General features: G+C 30.6%; 1 protein-coding gene across 1 annotated transcript; it reads right to left on the reverse strand.

Moving 5' to 3' along the window:
- Positions 1-4,459: 4,459 nt before the first annotated feature.
- Positions 4,460-7,888, reverse strand: LOC107921045 (protein indeterminate-domain 12). The gene is made up of 3 exons (XM_016850901.2): positions 7,096-7,888; positions 6,623-7,019; positions 4,460-5,458 (listed from the first exon to the last, which is right to left on the reverse strand). The coding sequence occupies exons 1-3, from the start codon at positions 7,271-7,273 to the stop codon at positions 4,714-4,716; spliced, it is 1,320 nt and encodes a 439-aa protein (XP_016706390.2). The 5' UTR covers positions 7,274-7,888; the 3' UTR covers positions 4,460-4,713.
- Between the last annotated feature and the right edge of the window lie 12,764 nt (positions 7,889-20,652).

Raw genomic sequence — 20,652 nt, forward strand, 5'->3', positions numbered from 1 at the left:
CCTCGAGTCGTGTCGGGGTTTTTATTTCCTGCCTTTTTTGAGAGCCGTGCACATATGTCATATGGTAAGTTTAGATTATCTAAGTTAGAGACTTTGATTTTTTATTTAGGTTCTTGTAGGTTAGCAACATTTTGGGTTTTGGTCATTTTATGTAACATCCCTAAAACCCCTCGAGTTAGGAAATACTGTCATTTTGGGAATACATGTGGTCGAATTTTTGAAGTAAATAGCATAAGAATTAACAATGTTAGTTGAGAAGGTAGATGCATATTAGAGGGAATTGAAAAAACTTGTGTGTTGAGAGAATTAAATCGAGCATATAAACTAAATCATAAGAAAGTGAAAAATGTTGGGACAAAAGTGTGAAAATTAAAAGTATAAGAGGATTAAATTGAAATGAGGGGAAAAGAGGAATGACTAGAAGTGTAAATTTACCAAAAGTAAGTATGAATCAAGGATAGAATAAGATTTACCAGGGGCAAAATGGTTCTTTTTTCTTAAATGCATAATTATGGATAAATACCTCATATTTGTTGGAAGCTTTTCCACCATTGGCTTAAATTGAAAAGTGAGATAAAAAGGTGTCCATTAGATTAAAACCATTATATTTAGATTTTTTATGTTATCTTTATTATTTTATTTAAAATATATTTTTAATGGAAAGATGGAGAAATCCTTCTTTAACCAATGTCACTCACCATTCATGAGAGAGAATTTTCATTTCTTTACAATCTAGTCCTTTTCCACCATTTCTAACCAAATCAAGCTTCAAACCTTCAAAATTTCTTAGAGATTTTTAGTAAACCAATAGAGGAATAATATAGAGAGAATCTAGTTTCATATGGAGACGAGTTATGTTCATGTTGGAGGAGAGAAAAAATCAAGCTAGGATTTGAAATCAAGAGAACAAGGTATGAATATCAAGGTTTTGACATGTTTTTAAGTTTAATTTTGTTAGATAAGTATGGAAGTCATGTTAAAGTAGAGATTTCTCATAAAAAGTTTTATGTTCTTAACATGCTATTGAAGAAAGAAATTGAAAAGGTGAATCACGTGATAAGGAGAAGGGGAAAACAAGTGGTTCAACGTTGGATATAGGTAAGCACCCTTGAATTCTCTTGTTAACAAGGACTAAATTGTGAACTTTGTGAAATTTATAATTGAAATAAGAGAGGTGAAGTGCATAAAATTAGACATGTGAAATAAGATATTATGATGAATACTTAATTAAAGTGTTATGTGGTAGTGAATTTGAATGAAAGGTGAAGTTAGAATGATATTATAATAATTATTGAATTTTCATGATGTTAAGGACTAAATTTTAAGATATTCAAAAATGACAAAAAAAATATTAACAATGTTGAAATGAATTATTCAAGTGAAGTGTTACATGGAAGTAAATTTATTTAAAGTGACTAAGTAGTGAACATTGAACTTCGTGGTAAAAGGACTAAATTGAAAAGTATGTGAAAGTTTTATGTGTTATTATTGATAAGTGAAAATGATGTAGATAGTATGAAATATATGATGTATTATGGACCAAGAATTTAGTGAATAAAATCTTGTGATTATTGTAATTGTAATTTACAATTATTCTTTAAATCGTAAAAATGAGGACTAATTGAAGAACTACAAAAGTGTAGTGAAATTGTTGAACTATCACATTTGTTTGTAAATAATGTAAATCTAGTGATATTCAAGTGCCAATATAGACTAGTGTTGAACATCGTAGATATAGCTGGTATACCATAGGAACTCGAGCACTCCCGTGTTAATCATGATATTGCACTTTAGTGTTCGTGTTTTCAGCATTTATATGCTTTGTATATCGTGTTATGTTCTGTGTATCCATCTTGTTCAAACAAGTTTAGCATAGGTTAAAAAGTCATGATAAGTGATTTTCTAATAACAATTCTTGTTTAACTATGAAGTGATAAAATAGTAAATTAAAGTATTAGTGAATTTTGTAAATACTGAATAACCTTTTGAATAATTTAATACATTCATGAAATTATAATAGTAACATTATTAATATTAAATCAATTAAATTAATGGTAAGATTTGAATTCACGAGTGCTTACTAAGCTATATTATAGCTTAACGTGTTGTTGTTTAATACGTAGGTGAAATATTAAACTTAAGCCTTTGAAAGAAGATCGTCATCAACATATCTCATCACATCATCAAGGCTTAGGAAAAAGAGTATGAAATTTAACTCATGGTATGGATTATGGCATGTACATAAGCCCAATTCGAGTATCTATATCTTAATGCAAGTGAAAGTACTTAGAGAAGCTTAAATGTTTTGATGGCCTAGTGAAATTGTTTAAATTATGCAATGAGCATATGATGAAGTATATGATATTTTGAGGTGTTTGATGGCTTAAAATGATCGAAACATGTTTGAGAATGTTTGGTATTGAAATTGGCATGAAATGAAAGTGCTTTGGGAATCTGTTAGGGTCCCTGCAATTGAAGTATTAGTACTTATTGAACTTGTATCAGTACAAGTACTTTAGAGAGCAAAAATGAATAGTTTCAGGGAAGATATATTGATACTTGGAATAGTGCGTATCGATACAAGTGCCCTGTTTTACACAGCTTGTGAGGGGCCTGAATGACCTCTGATCACAACCAAATCGTAGGGGATGCTTGGAAATGACCCGAGATAGCTCAAAAGAGTAATAATAATAATGTGTATAAATAGAATGTGAATTGAATTGAGTCGAAATCCAAATTCTATTGCTTGGGTTATCAGATTAATCTGGGTAAGGAGTATTACACTCTAAATTCAGGTTATTTCGAATAATTTGTTTGAATAATTTTAAATTTTAAATTATTTTAAAGTACAAATCATTTCAAGTGATAATTGACGGATGTAACCATACATTACTAATGAATGTATTTCTTTAAGAAAGATGGTACGGTAAATTCATTGAGCCTTTATGAAAAAAATGCATCCAATTGAGTCCTTAGTGATCGCCAAAAATTAATTAACCCCTTCTATTAACGGAAACCGTTAGTTAATCAATTTGACCATTAATTTCGTTGATATGACCAATGAAAGCCACCAAAAATTGTGACGTGGTAGTATGTTGATGTGGATATGTAGACCTAACATGTCAAACCAATAAAAAAAATTTAAAAATAATTAATATATGCCTATAAAATGAATTTTTGGTTATCTAAATTAGTTTTAGATGAAAAACTTCAGAAAATTATAAAAAAATATTAAAAATTATAAAATGTAGATAAAAAATTCAAATTTATAAACTTAAAAAAATATGATTTATTAGAAACTTTTAAAATATATAAAGAAAGTGAAATCATTACTGCATGTGTGGTTGGATGTTCATTTCAGGACAGTAAACAATTAAAATATATAAAAATTTTACTGGTTCGGTTTGTCGATTCTTAGCAGCTAAAACCTTCAGCAAAGCATTTCAATTAAGAAATAAAATAACGAAAATTCATTCCCCTGCAACAAGCAGTGATTATTTTAAAATTTTTAAAATTTACTTTCTAACTTATATATTTTATAATTTTATAATAAATGATAATTGTTTTCTAAGTTTTTGCACATTTGAAAATTTTAATATATATTTTAGAATTTTTAGTAATTTTTTATATTTTTTTATTATAAATTTTTAGTTTTATATTCATTTAAAATGAATTTAGACAACCATTTATCTAAATTCATTATATATGTATACTTTAATTATTTTTAAAAAATTATTTTATTTTGTTGACGTGACATGTTATGTGACAATTTTTGATAGTTTCTGTCAGTTATGTCAACGAGGTTAACAATCAAACCGATCAACTGATAGTTTTTATTAATGGAAAGGGTCAATTAATATTTTTAAGTCACAAAGGGTTCAATTGAGTGTATTTTTTTCATAATGTCTCAAAATTTTTTTTCGACTGAGAGATTTTTTTACTCTTAAAAAATTATTATATGTAGATTTTAACATGGGACATGTAGAATGTGCATATAAATTTTAATTACACCATGAACATGATTATTTTACAATATTTTCCATTTTTAATAGATTTCCTTTTCTTCTCTTTTAACTATCTCTAGGTCTTCTTAGTTGATATGAATGGAATTTTGGACTAAAATTTCCCCAATATGTACTAATAATGTTGAAGCCTTGAATACAAAATAGAATTTTGCTGCTATAAATCATATGCATGAAGATGTAAGAAGAAGAAACACCAAAGTTGTTGATGGGAATTCATATACCCTTTGTCCTTTTCTCTACTTGGTATATATTCTTTCAAGGAGTCAACACAAATAATTGTGAAGAAACAAAGAAGATATTTGGTAAGCCATAAAAAAATTATATTTTATGTTGATCCTCTTAATAAAAAATTTCTCACCTTGCTGCCTGACAACAATGCCATTTCCATTTAACCATACGGTATTTTTTGAGGGAAAGATGAAAATAAAAGAAGATAGGCACAAACACAGCTTTAATACCATTGAACACTAGTCCAGATATTTAATAATAATAAAAAAGGCAAAATTAATTTAACCAAAATGCAAATAATTTTTTTTTTGGAAATTCAACTCCAAAAAGAAAAAAAGAAAAAAAGAAAAAAAGAAAAAGACCCTGAAGAGGAGATGGTCATAGGCGACTCTATGGTTTACTATCATTGCCTTTCTTTTTTTCCTCTAAATTATTTTATATTTTACCCTTTTTTTCGGCTTCAACAATCAGCCCATGTTTCGGAGGCAGGCTCAGCGAATCCAAAACCTTGGGGTTTCAACAGCGAGTGTTCTCTCTCAAAGTGCTGCTGCAACTCCACTTCCCCCGCGTATGTTAACACATCCTTCACGTTCATGCTAACACTAACATTCCCATTGCCGCCGCCACCACCATGATGCTGATGGTGGTCTCCGGTCAAACCTAGAAAATCCCTGGTGAAACGGTCGCTGCTCTTCTGCCACGAGGCCAGGTTCCCGGACGCGAAACCAAAGAAATCCATGCCGTTGTTATTGTTGTTTATCTGCGTGGCGGTTGCACCGACGGTGGCAGCCTTTTGAAGCAACGCAGTGGCCGACAAGTGAGGAGAGGTCGACGTGGCAGCAGCAGCAATGGATGGAGCGTTGTTGCTGACGTGGAGGCTTTGTAAGGGTGAGGTGATGAGCGTCTTTTGAGGCTGCAGCGCTTCTTGGAAGAATGGCGCCAAATGGTGAGACTCGGGCTTGACATGAAGTGGGTTATTAGGGTTAGGGTTAGATGTTTGAGTAGGGTCTACCCATGGGTTGAGAGATATATGGGTTTCAAAGGGGAAAAGAGAAGAAGGATTCGTGGTGGGGTTGGCTTGGGATGTCAAATGATGGAGAGCTGGATTCGTGGCGGCGGCCGCGGCGAGTTGGTTGGCGGAAAGCCTTGCACTTTCTTCAGCTAATGCATCGCAAAATGCCCTATGAGTTATGAAGCTGTCCTTCCTGTATAAAGACAGCATTTCAAAAAGAAACGTTTATGAAGTATTAATCAATTGCATTACCAAGCAATTTTGATAAATAATAATAAACTGAGATAATAACCATAAATGAAATTTCAAATATAAATGCTAAAACGAATATAGAAATTATAAAAGAATAATAAATTTTATTTGGGTTAATAATTGGTGTATGAAAATTAATTTTTTTTCTAATAATATTATTTTTAGGGTATATTCTAAAAAAATTATAATATATTTTACTACTCTATTCGATTCTGGTAATATGTAAGACATGCAAGAAATGCATTCTATGATGGAGAATTTTTGGATTGTAATAGAAAGTGAATTTGTGATATTGGTGAACGAGAGAGAAAAGGAAAGGTTTAATTAAAAACAAAGGAGAAGCCATCATTGTTGGTCAAATGTAAAGGATCGAGGAGTGAGTAGAGATAGAAAAAGATATGCATGACAGATAGTTAATTGATGCGTATACAATACATGCAAAGATGGCTCAAATTTTGAAGAATTTATCAAGTTATGATGGGATATAGTCAATAGTGCTATCTACAATCCGTTCATGCATGCATAACCATGAATCTAATCGATGCAGCCAAAAAGAAAATCATAATGAGCTGCGGATATTTTTGCAGTGTTCTCTGAAAGTTAACAATCCCATTTGCCTATCACCCATGAAATCCCAAAAAATAAAAGCAATAATTATAACTTCTTTTGCTTTTTCTTGGATATCCATCATTACATGCAAAAGAGCCCTTGCATGAATTGGGTATGATAATAAAACCATGTTTGATCAGGCTATATATTGAGAAATGAACCAAAGCCTAAAAGCAATTGAATGGTGCATGAAGAATATGATAACATACTCCAGATTTGATGACTGTTTTCCTTATCTTTTTCACAACATCATTTTCACTTTCAGAAATGAACATGGCTGCTGGTTCAGATTTTCAGAGGCAATGCTTTCACAAAGGTCACCAGTAACAGACACTTGTATTAATGGTGTCCACTTGCTGCCACTGCATTTAATTCAAGTTCCAGATATATTCCACGCATAGCTTACCACTCTTGTGTTTAAAAAAAAAAGAAAACAGAAAAATCCTAAACTCAATTACGTTATATTATTGTTGTTTCAAGTAGAAAAAGGGGTTACCTAGAGAAAAGGGTTCCACAATCACATCTGTATTCTCTTGTTCCACAGGTCTTAGTATGAGCTTTCCAATCAGATTGAACAGCGTAAATCTTTGAGCATTTCTCACACTTCCATTTCTTCTCTCCATGTTTTCTGCAATAATGCTTTTTAATGCCAGTAAGATCACCTAAAGCCCTTGAAGGATGGTGGTGGACACATGTAGGTTCAGGGCAAACATAAGCTCTCTTTTTGATCTCTTTGTTGTTTCTTTGCTTCAGTTTCCACGGAAGGTTATGGCCTCTTCTATGGAGTTGAAGGTTCTGATCTCGTTGGAAACCTTTGTTACAGATCTCACACACAAATCTGTTGGTAGCCAATAGTGTCTTCGGAGATAAAGCAATCACTTCAGCATCTGGGTCTGTACTAACACTATCAAACACTTAGAATGAAATCCTTGAAGGGATATGTGATGAGAGAATTTAACTAAGTCTTACCTGGATTCCCTGGGAGGCTTCTTTTCTTCTTGATATTTTGTGGTTGCTGCTGTGGAGAAATGGTTGAAACAATAGGGATTAAGGCACAAAAGTCTTGAACAACTCTGGTACAAGAAGAAACAGTGGTACTAGCTTCTTCAGACAAAGAAGTGGAATTGGACATAGCTGTGGGAAACATGACAGCTGAGAAAGAAGAAAACTCCAAGCAGGAAAAAATCAAGGAGAAAACTGATCCCTGATCGTTGTTTTGTTTGATATATGTTGTTTCACTTTATTCTTATAGCTCTCTTTCAGAGGGTGACCACTTTGCAACTCTGAAAGATTGGGGAGGGGTAAATAAAAAAAAAAAAAAAGAGCAGCAAAGGGTATAGCCCAGAAATAGAGAATCCCCAGCTCTGGATATAAACTAAACACGATTTGTCAATAAACAGGAGGCAGTGAGTGGCAAAAGCAAAATATCTCGTGAAGAGATGATGATGATGATGGGTTATTCTCCAAGTCGCTTTCTAGCCATGGATTGCTTGTCTGAACAACTCTGCTGCAACGCAATTCAGATGCATACATACATATGTATATATATGTATCTCTTAGATATATAACAAGCTGAAAATTGCTCTCTCCATGCTATCATATAGAAAATACAGACAATAAGATGTTGTTTATGTGTATATAAGGATTCACAGATAGATTTGAGAGTGAGAGAAGGAGAGAGAAAATAAGAGAGAAAGTTTTAAGTATCAGGTTCCTGTATATATATATATAAAATAGATTACACAATGGTGACGGTTATACTGACTGACCAAGGAGAGAAGGTTTGGTAAATATAGACCAAAAAATTTAAAGAAACATGTCTAATGTTATTGATAAGGGTTATATTTAATGTGGCGTATGCTTTTATTTATATTTAATGTAATGTATGGTTTTATTTATATATAAGTATATTATCATTTAATTTATACACTATTAATACATCCTAAAATAATATATTAAAAAATTATCTTAAAAATAAATAAATAAAAAGAATCCCTTGAAATAAGAAAAGAAAGCCGAAGAAAAAAAGCTAAGAATTCTAGAAAGGATGCAATTCAAAGCAATGACTAGGAAATACCCCCAGTCCCACTTGACTTAGAAAATAATAATTTCGGTCAATTAGTATTTATTTTAATGGTAATCTGTGTGTGTATATCTTTTGAACTCTGACGTTGGTACTTTCTTTCTGTCTTTTCCTTTGTCCCTGTTATAAAACACCCAAACCCTAAAAGCGGGGGGGGGTTGATTTGAATGGAATGATAATATTAAAAGTAAGGATATATAGCTTTGCTTACCACAAGAAGATGATAGCTTAGAAAAATGAGAAGCTTAGGAGAAATAAATAAAAAAGGTTGGGGGAGTAGTAAAAGGCAAAGGGCTAAGCTACCTAGTTTGAGAATTGAGATATAGCCCTTCTGCTCTCAAGTCTCTCAACCTTTTTTCTAATAATACCCCACAACTAACATGATTGATCAATTCATTAACTCACTCTCATCACCACACATTATTAGAAAACCTTTTACTGAATCATAATGTAAAAGCAAACTCCTATCTTCACATACAATCTTATATATATGGCTTTTACTTGTTTAACAATATTTGATATTAATTTTGGCTTAATTATGTTATTACATGCATATGTTGTGTTAGGTTTAGACTAAAAATCTCATAAAATCTTTGGCTGAATTTTGGGAATCTTAATGAATATCTTTTACATCCCACTATGCATGTTTTTTTTTTATCATGTTTCTCTCTCTCTCTTCCTTTTGTTATTTTTATTCTCTCACCATATCCCCTAGCTAGTGTGTGTTAGTGAAAAAAAAAATGCTCAAGCAAACCCCACCATGGGGAATTTGGAAGGCCTCTCTTTTCTTTTTCTCTTCCTTCTTTATATAACTTTATTTATTCCAAACCCAGATGTAAAGCATAGGGATCATATAGCATCAATTTGACGATTCTATCCCCCCCCTCTCTCCCTCCTTCCCTCCCTCTTCATTTAGATTTACCTTTTAAAACTATAGGAACTTGAAGGGCTTAAAAAAAATTTAAAATTGAATAATTTATTACTAGGAGGGACCAAAACTGATATCATTTCATTTAATCAATGAAAGCCAAGGCTCCTACCTGCATGTAAATCTATAAAGGAAGTGAGTTAACAATGCACATCAATCTTTATTATTTTTATTTTATTTTTTTTATTAGAGATTGCAAAGAACTTATATATATATATGACCTATTTGTGTTGTGAACTTGCTGCATGGTAGGCAGTAAGGAATCTAATGAGATATGGGTCGGGGCGGGGCTGGTCTGGGCTGGGCTGGGTTGGTTTCATTCAGCTTTAGAGTGAGATTCATATGCTCATTTCCTTTTTGGATAAGATGAGATTTATTTATGCTTTCATTGATTCACCTTTTAAGGCCGGAAAGTCTTCTGTGTTTTGCTTGGCGTGCATGCTATTATCATCACCATTTAACATTATAATATTATGTTATCAACTCCAATCCAATTATCTTTTTTTTTTCTTTTTTTTTATACTTAAAATTAAGTTACATTACCTAAGCTTTCCCTTGAATTGATTAGTATATAGCAAAATTTTTAGGAATAAACTAAGGGTCGAATTGGTTAGGTCACCGATTCATATGATTCGATTGAATAAATCATTAAAAAAGAAAAATATTTAAAAGATAACTAGTTTAATTGATTTTTTAATTTGGTTCAACTGATCTGTATTAGTTTGCGAGTCAATTGATATGATGCCTCTCTTGGATTAATACCCCGACTGGTTCAAACAACCATGACTCTAAGGCTCTATACTTTGTACATTTAAAATTTAGTCCACCTACTTTTATTTTCAAGAATTTAATTTTTCTACCTTTTGAATTTATAAATCTACTTTCAGGTTATATATAACCACGTAACATTTTAATTAAAAAGTTAACAATATTAGCTATTTGAACTAATTAATTACACTGTTAAAATATTAAACTAATTAATAACATTATAAAAATATAGAGACCAAATTATGTTAGAAATTAAAGTATAAAGATTAAATCTCAAGATTAAGCATATTAGAAGGACCAACAATAAAAATTAACCACTTTTATAAAATGTAAAAGAAGAAGAAGAAGAAGCATGGTAGGTGTATAACATGTGACGTCAACATGAGAAAAACCCTTGGACCTTACTCTTTTTCTTTTTCTTTTTTTTTGTCTAAGGCATCCATTGAAGTAAGCCCACTGACTAACATTTCGTGTCTGATAGACCCATTAAGAGGATAGACACTAACCACAAGTTTAAAGCTACTCTAAACCATATTTTAATATGGTATAGATTACATAGCTCAAAACTATATTTCCAAACTAAAACAAGAATATATAAAAGATTTTCTCATGTTTTACCCTAATGTTAAATAGTTCAATTAGTAAGGTATATGTGTGTGGATTTGATTTTCTTTCCTTGTGAAATTATGCTATTAGTCACTGTATTATGTGTAAGTTGAGGATTTAGTCTAAATATTTTGATTTGATCATTTTTAGTTCTTGTACTTTTTGAATTTCAAAATTTCAATCCTAATTCACATAGTAAATGTTAATTTCTGCTATTTCGAAAATCTTACCTTGGAAACATATTACATGTATAATGCAATGTTAGGTTGCTATTTTCATGAAATACTCGCAAAAAAAGCCACATCATTTTAGTCAATGGATTTAGCGATACCATTTCAAACATGATTGAAATTTCTAAGTTCCAAAATTATAGGGACTAAAAATTATCAAAATGGAGAATAGGAAATAAATCCACAATTTGTGTATAGTACGAGACTAATACTAGAATTTGACCTAATGAATTTAACTACTACTATTTAAGTCAAAATTTAAATTTCAAAATTCAAAAGTACATGAACTAAATTCAGATCAATAGTAGAATTTAACACTATTTTTTTCTATCCAAAATGGGTAGAGAAGTTCCTCTTAAGAAAATAGTAAAAGCGAAAGAACGGGGAGGAATCCATTTGTATTGGTGTAAAACTAACATTATTTTATAAGCTTTCATAATTTTTACTATTGATATTTTAGCAATCCAATCATTAAATTTATCAATATAATTATACTTGTCATGCATATAAAATTTCTAATTGATCTAAATTCTCTACCATATCAATATAAAATATTGTTTATATTAATATATATTTAACGGTTGAATTTTTTTTATATAAAACAAACAGTTAAAAATTTTTTTCACTCGAAATTTAACGTGTATGATATTTATGAATGAAATATGAAATATAATAGTTGAATCGTTAAAATATTTAATTTTATATTACAAATGGTGTTATAAAATATTGAAGTGGCAAAATACAAAGCTAAATAGGGTGGTCACTGACTAATATTAGCTCTTCCCATTGCTAGTCTTTTCCAAACCTAACTTTAATTGAATGTAAGATTCGATTTTAAATTCTTGACTACAAACAAGTACCTAAAAACATTAATGTTAACAAACAATTACACTAAATCAATGCAAATTTTTTTGGGCATTCATGACTATATGAGGAGGAAAAGAATAATGATGGATGCTGATTATAGCTATTCAAGTGCTGGATGTATTAATATAATTATATAACATTTTAAAGACTGAATCACCACTCATGGGTCAAGAAATTAAATATGAGAAATGATTGTATGAAATTATGATTTCACGTTATCTCTATCTTTTTCTAATAGAAGAATGACAAATCAGAATTTTTCTCTTGATTTTTAAAAAGGTTAAGGATGACATAGAATCACAGTTTCATACAATCCCTTCTCACAAAATATAATATAAATTTCCGGTATTCGAATACTCATGTAGAGTTACTATATATATAATCTTGAATTGGCAATGCAAATTTTTATTTTGTTCTGATTTACTTCTATATATATATATGTGAGAGGGGGAATTGGGGAAAGAATAGGGATTAGGGAACCGTCCAAGGGGCCAAAGGGGGCCCATGCGCTTTTTCACGGGTTCCTTCTATTACCATTACAAGATTCTCGCATGCAATTTTGGCTCTCTTGCCCCGCAATCTCACAAATTAAGTATTTCTGTGCATCAATGTTTTCTTTTTGGGGGGTCTTTTTCTATGCTTTACAGGAAATTTTCTTATCATTTTCTCCTTTGTCTTCTTTATCTTATCAATGATTCTGTTTCCCATTTTTAGCTATTTATGTGACCATGTAATAAGAATGTTACCTTTAAGGCACATGGTGCTATATGTAAGTATGTTGGGCGAGATACTTAAATAAGAATGTTAGATTTAAAAAAAAAAAACACTAAACCAATTCTCCTATTCTGAATTGCATTATTGCTATGACCAGTCAAACTTGATGTGTTTACTATATCTAGCAATAACATTGACAGGTATGTTAACCCTACATTAGATTGAAAAATAAATGTGTAAACATGTACTTAATGAGTTGCCCATGCATCAAATATATCTTCTCAAATCGGTGTTCTCTAGCAAATTAGTATGTTTTTTTATAATAAAAAAAGGATAATAGGAAATGGCTTTGATTAGCTGATAAGTAAACCTTGTTGGCATACAAAATACTAAGTTTTGTTTATCTCTTTGGATTGGGATTAAGTGCAAATTTCTGGGGGTGAGTGTCAGCAGTTTCAAGGTACTGAAAGCCTGAGCTCAACTAGGACTGAAAGGGCTTTAAAATTCAGACCCCAAAATACTAGAAAGGCCCGTTTATATGGTCTCAAAGTGGGGCTGAGGACGATGATAGCACAACACCCACATTATGAATCATCTTATCCATAAATATAATAGTCCTTTTGTAATAGCATCGTATCCCTTAAGCATGTGATTATGATAATATATATTGATAGCAAAATTAACTAAAATTTTTTACCCAAAAAGTCGAGAGAAAAAAAGAGAGTAAACTTTAGAGATAAATATACAAAACATGTACCTACTATCACTTGCTACTAATTTTCTCTGATCAAGCATGATCTTGTAGAAAAAGGCATAATGCAAGTACAAATTTAACACCAACTATTTTGACATATCTTCAACTAAAATTAGAATTTAACCAAAAGAATAATTTCATATATACCAACAGCATAGGCAACCATACTTTCAACAAGGTTTTGTATGGTATATGTCTATCTAATGTACGCTTGCTCCTTGTGAGCTAGTGTTTCTATAGTGTCTAACTACAAAATTTTAGATAAAGGAACAACACCATCTAAATCAAGAAGTTGCAAAAGAAACAATCATTATTTGTCACAAATCATGACTTTTATTATTATTATTAAAATAATAATAATAAACTAAAGTAGTAAAATAATTTTAATATTTACTAAAATAGAACAATTTTTTACTGCGGGTCAAAAGCAGATCCATAAAACAAATTTTCATAATTTTTTAATCCCAATTTTCAAAGGAAATATTTAAAAAAAAATTTAATTTATAATTTTGTAACTATTAAGTAGAAAAATGCGGTGGTCTTGTTGGTCAAAGTGAACCACCTAAATGCATGACCTGAAAAGTAAAATTGAACCAGGCAAATCAGTTTCCATAGAAATGCCATTTCACCTGATTAATTGACCAATTGAAATCAATTTGTTTAGATCAATTTTGTCACTTGAAGAGATTGATGGATTTGATGGGAGATTAAATCGATTCAACCAAACCAATTTCCAGCATCGTAGACCTGAGAATTGGATTTAACTAACAATTGACACATAAACCATTTGTTACTAAGCAAAGTTAGGCTTCGCTCTTTAACTTGTGTTGGTGCATTTAACTAACCAAAGTTGTTAAATTTGTTCATCTGACCTCTCATTACAAAGTGGAGTAAGTGTAGGTGTAGGTGCATAGGCAGAAGCAAGTGAATGTTCAAAAAAGAAAACTCAATTCAAAATTATTTTTTTTGCACTGAAAAAAAAATAAAAATTTTAAAATCAAGCCTGTTTGTAATATTTATAGCAATAAACTTATTCCCGAAATAGTGCCTATACTTTGAGTGAAACTGTAATAGTCTAATTTTTCAGTGGCGTTAAAAACAATAGTTTTAAAATCCCATTTTTGACAAGAGAGTTTGTAACTATTATTATTTAATAATTATGAGGTTAGTGTAATGTTTGATTAAAGTTTGGTTCATTAATATTTTCAATCGGATAGTTAATTAAAGTATAAAGACTTAATCGTAAAAATTGTAAAAAATTAATCGCTATAGATTTTTATTTAGCTAAGGGACCAAATAAGCAATTTGGCCATTTTTATTGGTGAATAATGGAAGATGATGACATCCTCCACTTATGTTAACTTATGGTGATTACGTTAAGTTTAATTAAAGCTTAAATTAACTAATCATGTTTTAACTAAAGGTTAATCTTGGTATAAATACTAATGAAAAAAAAATGAGCATAATGCTCATCTTCTTCATCTACACGAGTAGAATAAAAGAAAAATATGGTTTCCAACATTTCAAGCTTAAGTCCTTCAATTGGCAAGTGAATTGAAGTCGTTTCTTGTAATTTTTATGTGTTTGGAATACTTGGAGCTCGATTTAACTAGCCTAGGGATTAATTTGTGAAACTGTTAAAGTTCAAAAAATTTACCACCGATGAATCTTGAAGCTTTTGGTATCAAATTGATAGGTTTTGAGCTTAGTCATGAAAACGACTACCTTGTAAAGTAAAAATTGTTAGTTTTGAACATAAGGGCGAAAGTGCAATAACTTTGATTTTGGCATGATTTTTTTGTAATTATAGGTTTTCATGGTCTGTAGTCGGATTAAGTTGAGATCGATTTTGAAATCAAAGCTCAAATTTGAAAGTTATGGCAAATTTGGTTTTAGGGAATAAATTGAATAAAATGTAAAAATTGAAGGAATATCTGATAAATGAAATTGAATTGATATATTATGATAGTATGTTGTTGTGGAATGTTTGGAATTGATAGTTTGTAATTAATTACCATTTAAATCAGGATTTGACTCAAGTCGAAGATAACTGAGGAAAATGGAAATTGTGGATTAGTCCCTACTGTGAATCTAATTTGCTGATTTTGTTAGGTAAGTTCATATGGTATATTTATGTTTTGAACCTTATGTATGTTATAATGTGAATACCTATAATTTTAATGAACATATAACTATGAACTTGTACGATGAAAATTACCCTGATGAAACTTTGTAAATGTATCTTACTCTCAGTTACAAGTTGATTTTTTATTATACTGAGCTCCAAAATTTGTTACAGAAGAAGATACATGATGGGCTAACAATTTGTTGTCTTTTTAAAGGTTTAGCCTAGACTGGTAACCTTACATGTATTTATAGGTTTGGCTAAGCAATTTTATGTGTCAATATAAAGGATTAGCCTGGACGAGTAATCTAACACGATTATATGCTCAGCACAGAAGAGCCTATGATGTAATTAATACTTGTGTAATTGTTCATAGAGTTTCATCGGGTAATACAGTTAATATGAAAGGTGAAAACGAAATGTGTTGTGCAAAATGCTAAAAAATATGATAATGAAGGATCTAATATATGTATATCTATGAATGAGATGTGGTTAGATTGAAATAAATATAACTTGCCTTGTCGTATTCTGCTTTGATGAATTAGGTAAACTTGATTATTCATGTTAGTTTTGTAACACCCCTAACCCGTCTTCATTGTCAGGTTAGGGTTACGGAGTATTACCGAACAAATCATAACATTTAACATTACATAGAAACAATTAATCATATTTAAATATTAACATTCAATCTCAATATCCATTCATAGCATAAACACATTTACGGATCATAAATCGAGCTTATAAGGCCTTAAAAATAGTTTGGGATCAATCATAGACTAATTTAAAATAAAACCGAAAATTTTAGAAAATTTTAAAATTTTGGAAACATGGGTCACACGGCCGTGTGGCTCGAAGGCATGGCCGTGTGGCCAGCCGTGTACAATTCGAAATATGGGACACACAGTCGTATCCCAGTCCATGTGTCTACTCGTGTGGGTATTCAAAATAGGGTCACACGGCCGTGTGCTAGACTGCGTGTGCATTCAAAGTAAGGTCACATGGCCGTGTAACTCTATGTGATTGTGTGGTTCAACCTGCACTTAAAATTAAAATGACACACGGCTGTATGGTGTGGTTGTGTGTGGCACACGGCCGTGTGACAGCTTGTGTCCCAGGCAGTGTGCGTCCCAAATGACCCCTAATGCAAACCAATTCAACCTCAATTACTTGGGCACCAAACCAAACCATTTCTACATACATTCATATGGTCAAAACACATTCAAACACACATAAAACATGTCAAATCATTCATTCTATATGCCTAACCAATATGTCATCAATTGGCACCACAATCCACATACCAAAACAATTCAAATAAATTCACAAATTCGTATCTTAAACATAATCTCATGCACCATTTAATCATTTCACTCACTTTCCATTATACCATAAGCCATCTATATTCACAAGGCATTCATAAATGACTAAAATACATATTTACACCAATATTTACCAACCAACAATTAATGATATATAAACACAAATAAGCTTGGCATAAACTCAAACCATGCCATATTGCTAAAATAACATTAAAGCTCCTATTACATGTTATTTATAACCAACAACAAAAATCAACCAAAAACTACCAAAATGAAGGAAAAATAGTGTGAATGTGCTCCGACGAGATTCCAACTGATCGAGCTTCTCGATGATCTACAAAAAAAAAAGAAACAACTAACATAAGTAATAAGCTTAATAAGCGCAAATAATGAAAACTTAAACTTACCGACATTTATGTCTAAACCAATTAAGCATAATTTCATTAGATCATAAGCATACTTTTCTTTCCTATACACACCACTTCACAAGGTTAGTAGGTTTATCTATGAACATATAAATCCAATCAAATCATGGAACATAGCATAATAAGCATTTCAATATATATATTTCATCCATTATATATTCAAATAACACCATTTTCACTTCTAGTACACATATCAACATTTTCCATTTCGTCTTTCAATATTATAGATCATTTCATATTCATACATATTCGATTTAAGCTTTAATCACCCATTGAACCAAATGAAATATCATTGGATACTCAAGAAATGATCACACAAGCTGTGACTGTAACATGTAACCGTATATGCTCACATGAGTTGTGGGCCGAGGTGTTAAGCTACACGATGTTGCTTATACGAGCTGTGACTGTAACATGTAACTGTATATGCTCACATGAGTTGTGGGTCAAAATGTTAAGCTACATGATGCTGCTCATACGAGCTATGAAAAATCCGCAACAAATGTAGAATCTTAGCCATCAGTAGGACATCTAAGACCAACACCTGAAACAGTAAATAACCCTAATGACATGTCATTTGTATCTTAAGTATTCATGAGGTTCAAACAGGACCATTTTACATATCCAATTCCTTTAATTGCATTCCATTATACCTTTTCAAATATACTTCCATGAAATGCACATTTTCAAACATATCATTCAATTTGATTAACATCATAATTTGATCCATATTACCAAAATATCATACAACTATCAATCTAATCTATACATAGCATAAATATTTATTAACATTTCATTCAAAAAGACAAGTCATAATTTAATCCTTATACGAACTTACCTCGACTAAAATGGTTGCAAAAACATAGTCGACGACTAGTCCGATACTTTAAATTTTTCTCGATTTAAATCCAATTGGCCGTTTCTTGATCTAAATAATAATTTTTATTCAATTAAACCATTCCAACACTTAAATAAGCACTTTTATACAATTAAGTCCTTCCATCATCATTATACACAATTTCCCCAATATTTTGCCGTTTCTCAGCCTTAAACTAATTAATCGATTGGTTGATACTCGCTTATCTCTCGATCTCACTTTCTCAACCAGGATAAACTATAATACATCAGGCTCACGATTGAAGCAAAATTAGGTAGCCTTCAATATCTTGCAAGTTGTGATTCATCACTTAACACATTTTTCGGTACAAGAATACTGAAACAATGGACCCCAACTGTACCACCTGACCATTATTAAAATGACGAGGTAGCTCTAGATACATCAGGTGTACCCTATTACTATTGGATTTTGTGTTCTTAGTGTAGTATATTCGTTTTGTATATTTGTATTTTTCAAATAAATTAGTTTAATAAAAAAAATCATAAATTACATTAATACCATTACATATTGTCCTTAATGATTTTTTCACGTATAGTAAAATAAAAGTAAATATTAGTTCACTAATTATTTAATATTTAACTAATACTAATGAGTATTAGATAATCAAATCGTAATAAAAAAGAAGACTTATATTAATAAAGGAACGTTGGACCAATATAGGTATTAATTCTCGGTTAGACTTAAATCCTTTGATCTTGAAAGCAAAACCAAATTCAGCTACATCTAATAAAATTAACAAAGGACGATCTAGATGATCCCATTTGTGGTGCCTCCTTGCTTTTAGAACACAGTCGTAGTCTTTGCTCAAATTTGATGATATAAAAATGGAAATTATTAATTTTTATCTAAATTATTATTAACAACAATCCCATAATATTATTTAAAAAAAAAACAATTTATTTTACCATTCGAGAATATACAAATAAGTGTGGTTTACAACTGTCACAGAACATGATGATGATGCCATTTATATAATTTGCAATAATAAATATATGTAGTGATAATACTTTAAATATGCTAACACAAAACAAAATATACAACTTAGATATTTCAAATCAATATTATAATAACCACACGGGTCACGGGCCTGAACCAAGGCTTGAAATCGGTTTCACTAGCCCGATTTCCTAGTGAAGATGGGACGCGTGCCTGCACCAATTAGACGGGTCACAGTCTTTTTTATTTCCTACAACGGAAATTTGAGTAAACATATCCATGAGTCGGGTTATTTAATTTTGCCCAAAAGTAAGAGAATATAAATAAAAATATAATTTTAAAAAATAAATTTAAGAAAAAAAAAGATATGTTTACATAATAGGTCACGTTTCTGGTCAAATTTTTTTATCTAAAGCCTAGTCTAAATTTACAAAAAAAATTATTGTTTCTTGTTGTTTTTTTATTATTTTGTTGTTTTCTCAGTATTTTACTATTATTTTGTTGTTATGCTGTTATTATTTTATTGTTATTATTTAGATATTGTATAACTCTTATTTTATTGTTAATTTTATTACTATTTTAAAGATATTTACTTATTAAATTGTACATATTTTAGTGTCATTTAGATATACATATGTTTTTATATTTTTGATATATTATATATAAAAAAGAATATAAAAAAAATTTAATATGATCGAGCTCAAGTTTTATCATTTTTATCTGAGTCGGATTTAGATAAAATTTTGAACTTATTTTTTAACCAAACCAAACTCAAACTTAAAATTTTAATTGAACCCAACCTATATTCACCCCTAGTTTTGGGATGTGAAAATTCAACTGAAAATCAGTTTGGACCCATTTTGGTAAATATTAGAAATATTGTATTACTTGTATTATTTTTTTAAAATTTTAATAGAAAAGCCCACAAATGACAATACTGAAAAAATCAACCACTGAGACTGCATTACCCTTGCATAACCATCAAATAGAAACAACTAGTGCATATAAGTTGGAGTGCAAAATAGCTTCAATTTCTAAATGTTTTGTTTACACTTGAAATAGATATATGCATTCAACCTGAAATGTTTTACTCTCATATAATCTCAATGTATTCAATACTTTCTTGGCTTACAACACACATATGGTGTATCCAGGAAAATAAACATGTTCCTGCATCGTTAATTGTAAGGACTACCCTTTTAACAAAATGTTTAAACTTGTATTAAAATTCAACAAATGATTTCTTAATCATTTTACGTTCTATCAACCATTTTAAAACTGATTATTTAAAAGCATACGTTATTATTAGCCAACCACAATGAAGATAAATCTTTCGCGATTTCTTCCCTACCTAACAATTAGTTTATTACCCTGCGATCTCATTTACTCAAGATCGTTCCTAAAAAGATTGTTGGAACTTAATAACCTAACGAGTTTATACTCCTTTTTTCTCTAAATTGGTCCGTAACTTAATATAACATATAATTTGTCTTCAAAAGATTATAAGCTAACATCCAAGATGAACCATGATCTATCATAACCAAACCAAAGAGAAATATAGGCAGCGAATAAACACAAGCAACAAGAGCAATCACTTTTTATCTTACATGTTCATATAAGGACAGTCAAACTGCATCCACGATGAAAAATTATCATCTTTGAATGTAAACACCTCCTCACAAATTTATTCTCTTGAAAAAAGTGGCTCACAAAATGGTGATAGTTACAATCCAATTTTTGACTAATTGATGTGGGATTATTTTCCACTTATCTGTAGGAACCCGTTTTGGCTTAGTCTAGTCCACACCTTTGTTTAAAAAAGAAATATTATATGCACTCATTGAATAGCTAAATATTGAAGTATGGCAAAATA

Source organism: Gossypium hirsutum, chromosome A12, assembly GCF_007990345.1.
Source record: "Gossypium hirsutum isolate 1008001.06 chromosome A12, Gossypium_hirsutum_v2.1, whole genome shotgun sequence".
Lineage (NCBI taxonomy): Eukaryota > Viridiplantae > Streptophyta > Magnoliopsida > Malvales > Malvaceae > Gossypium > Gossypium hirsutum.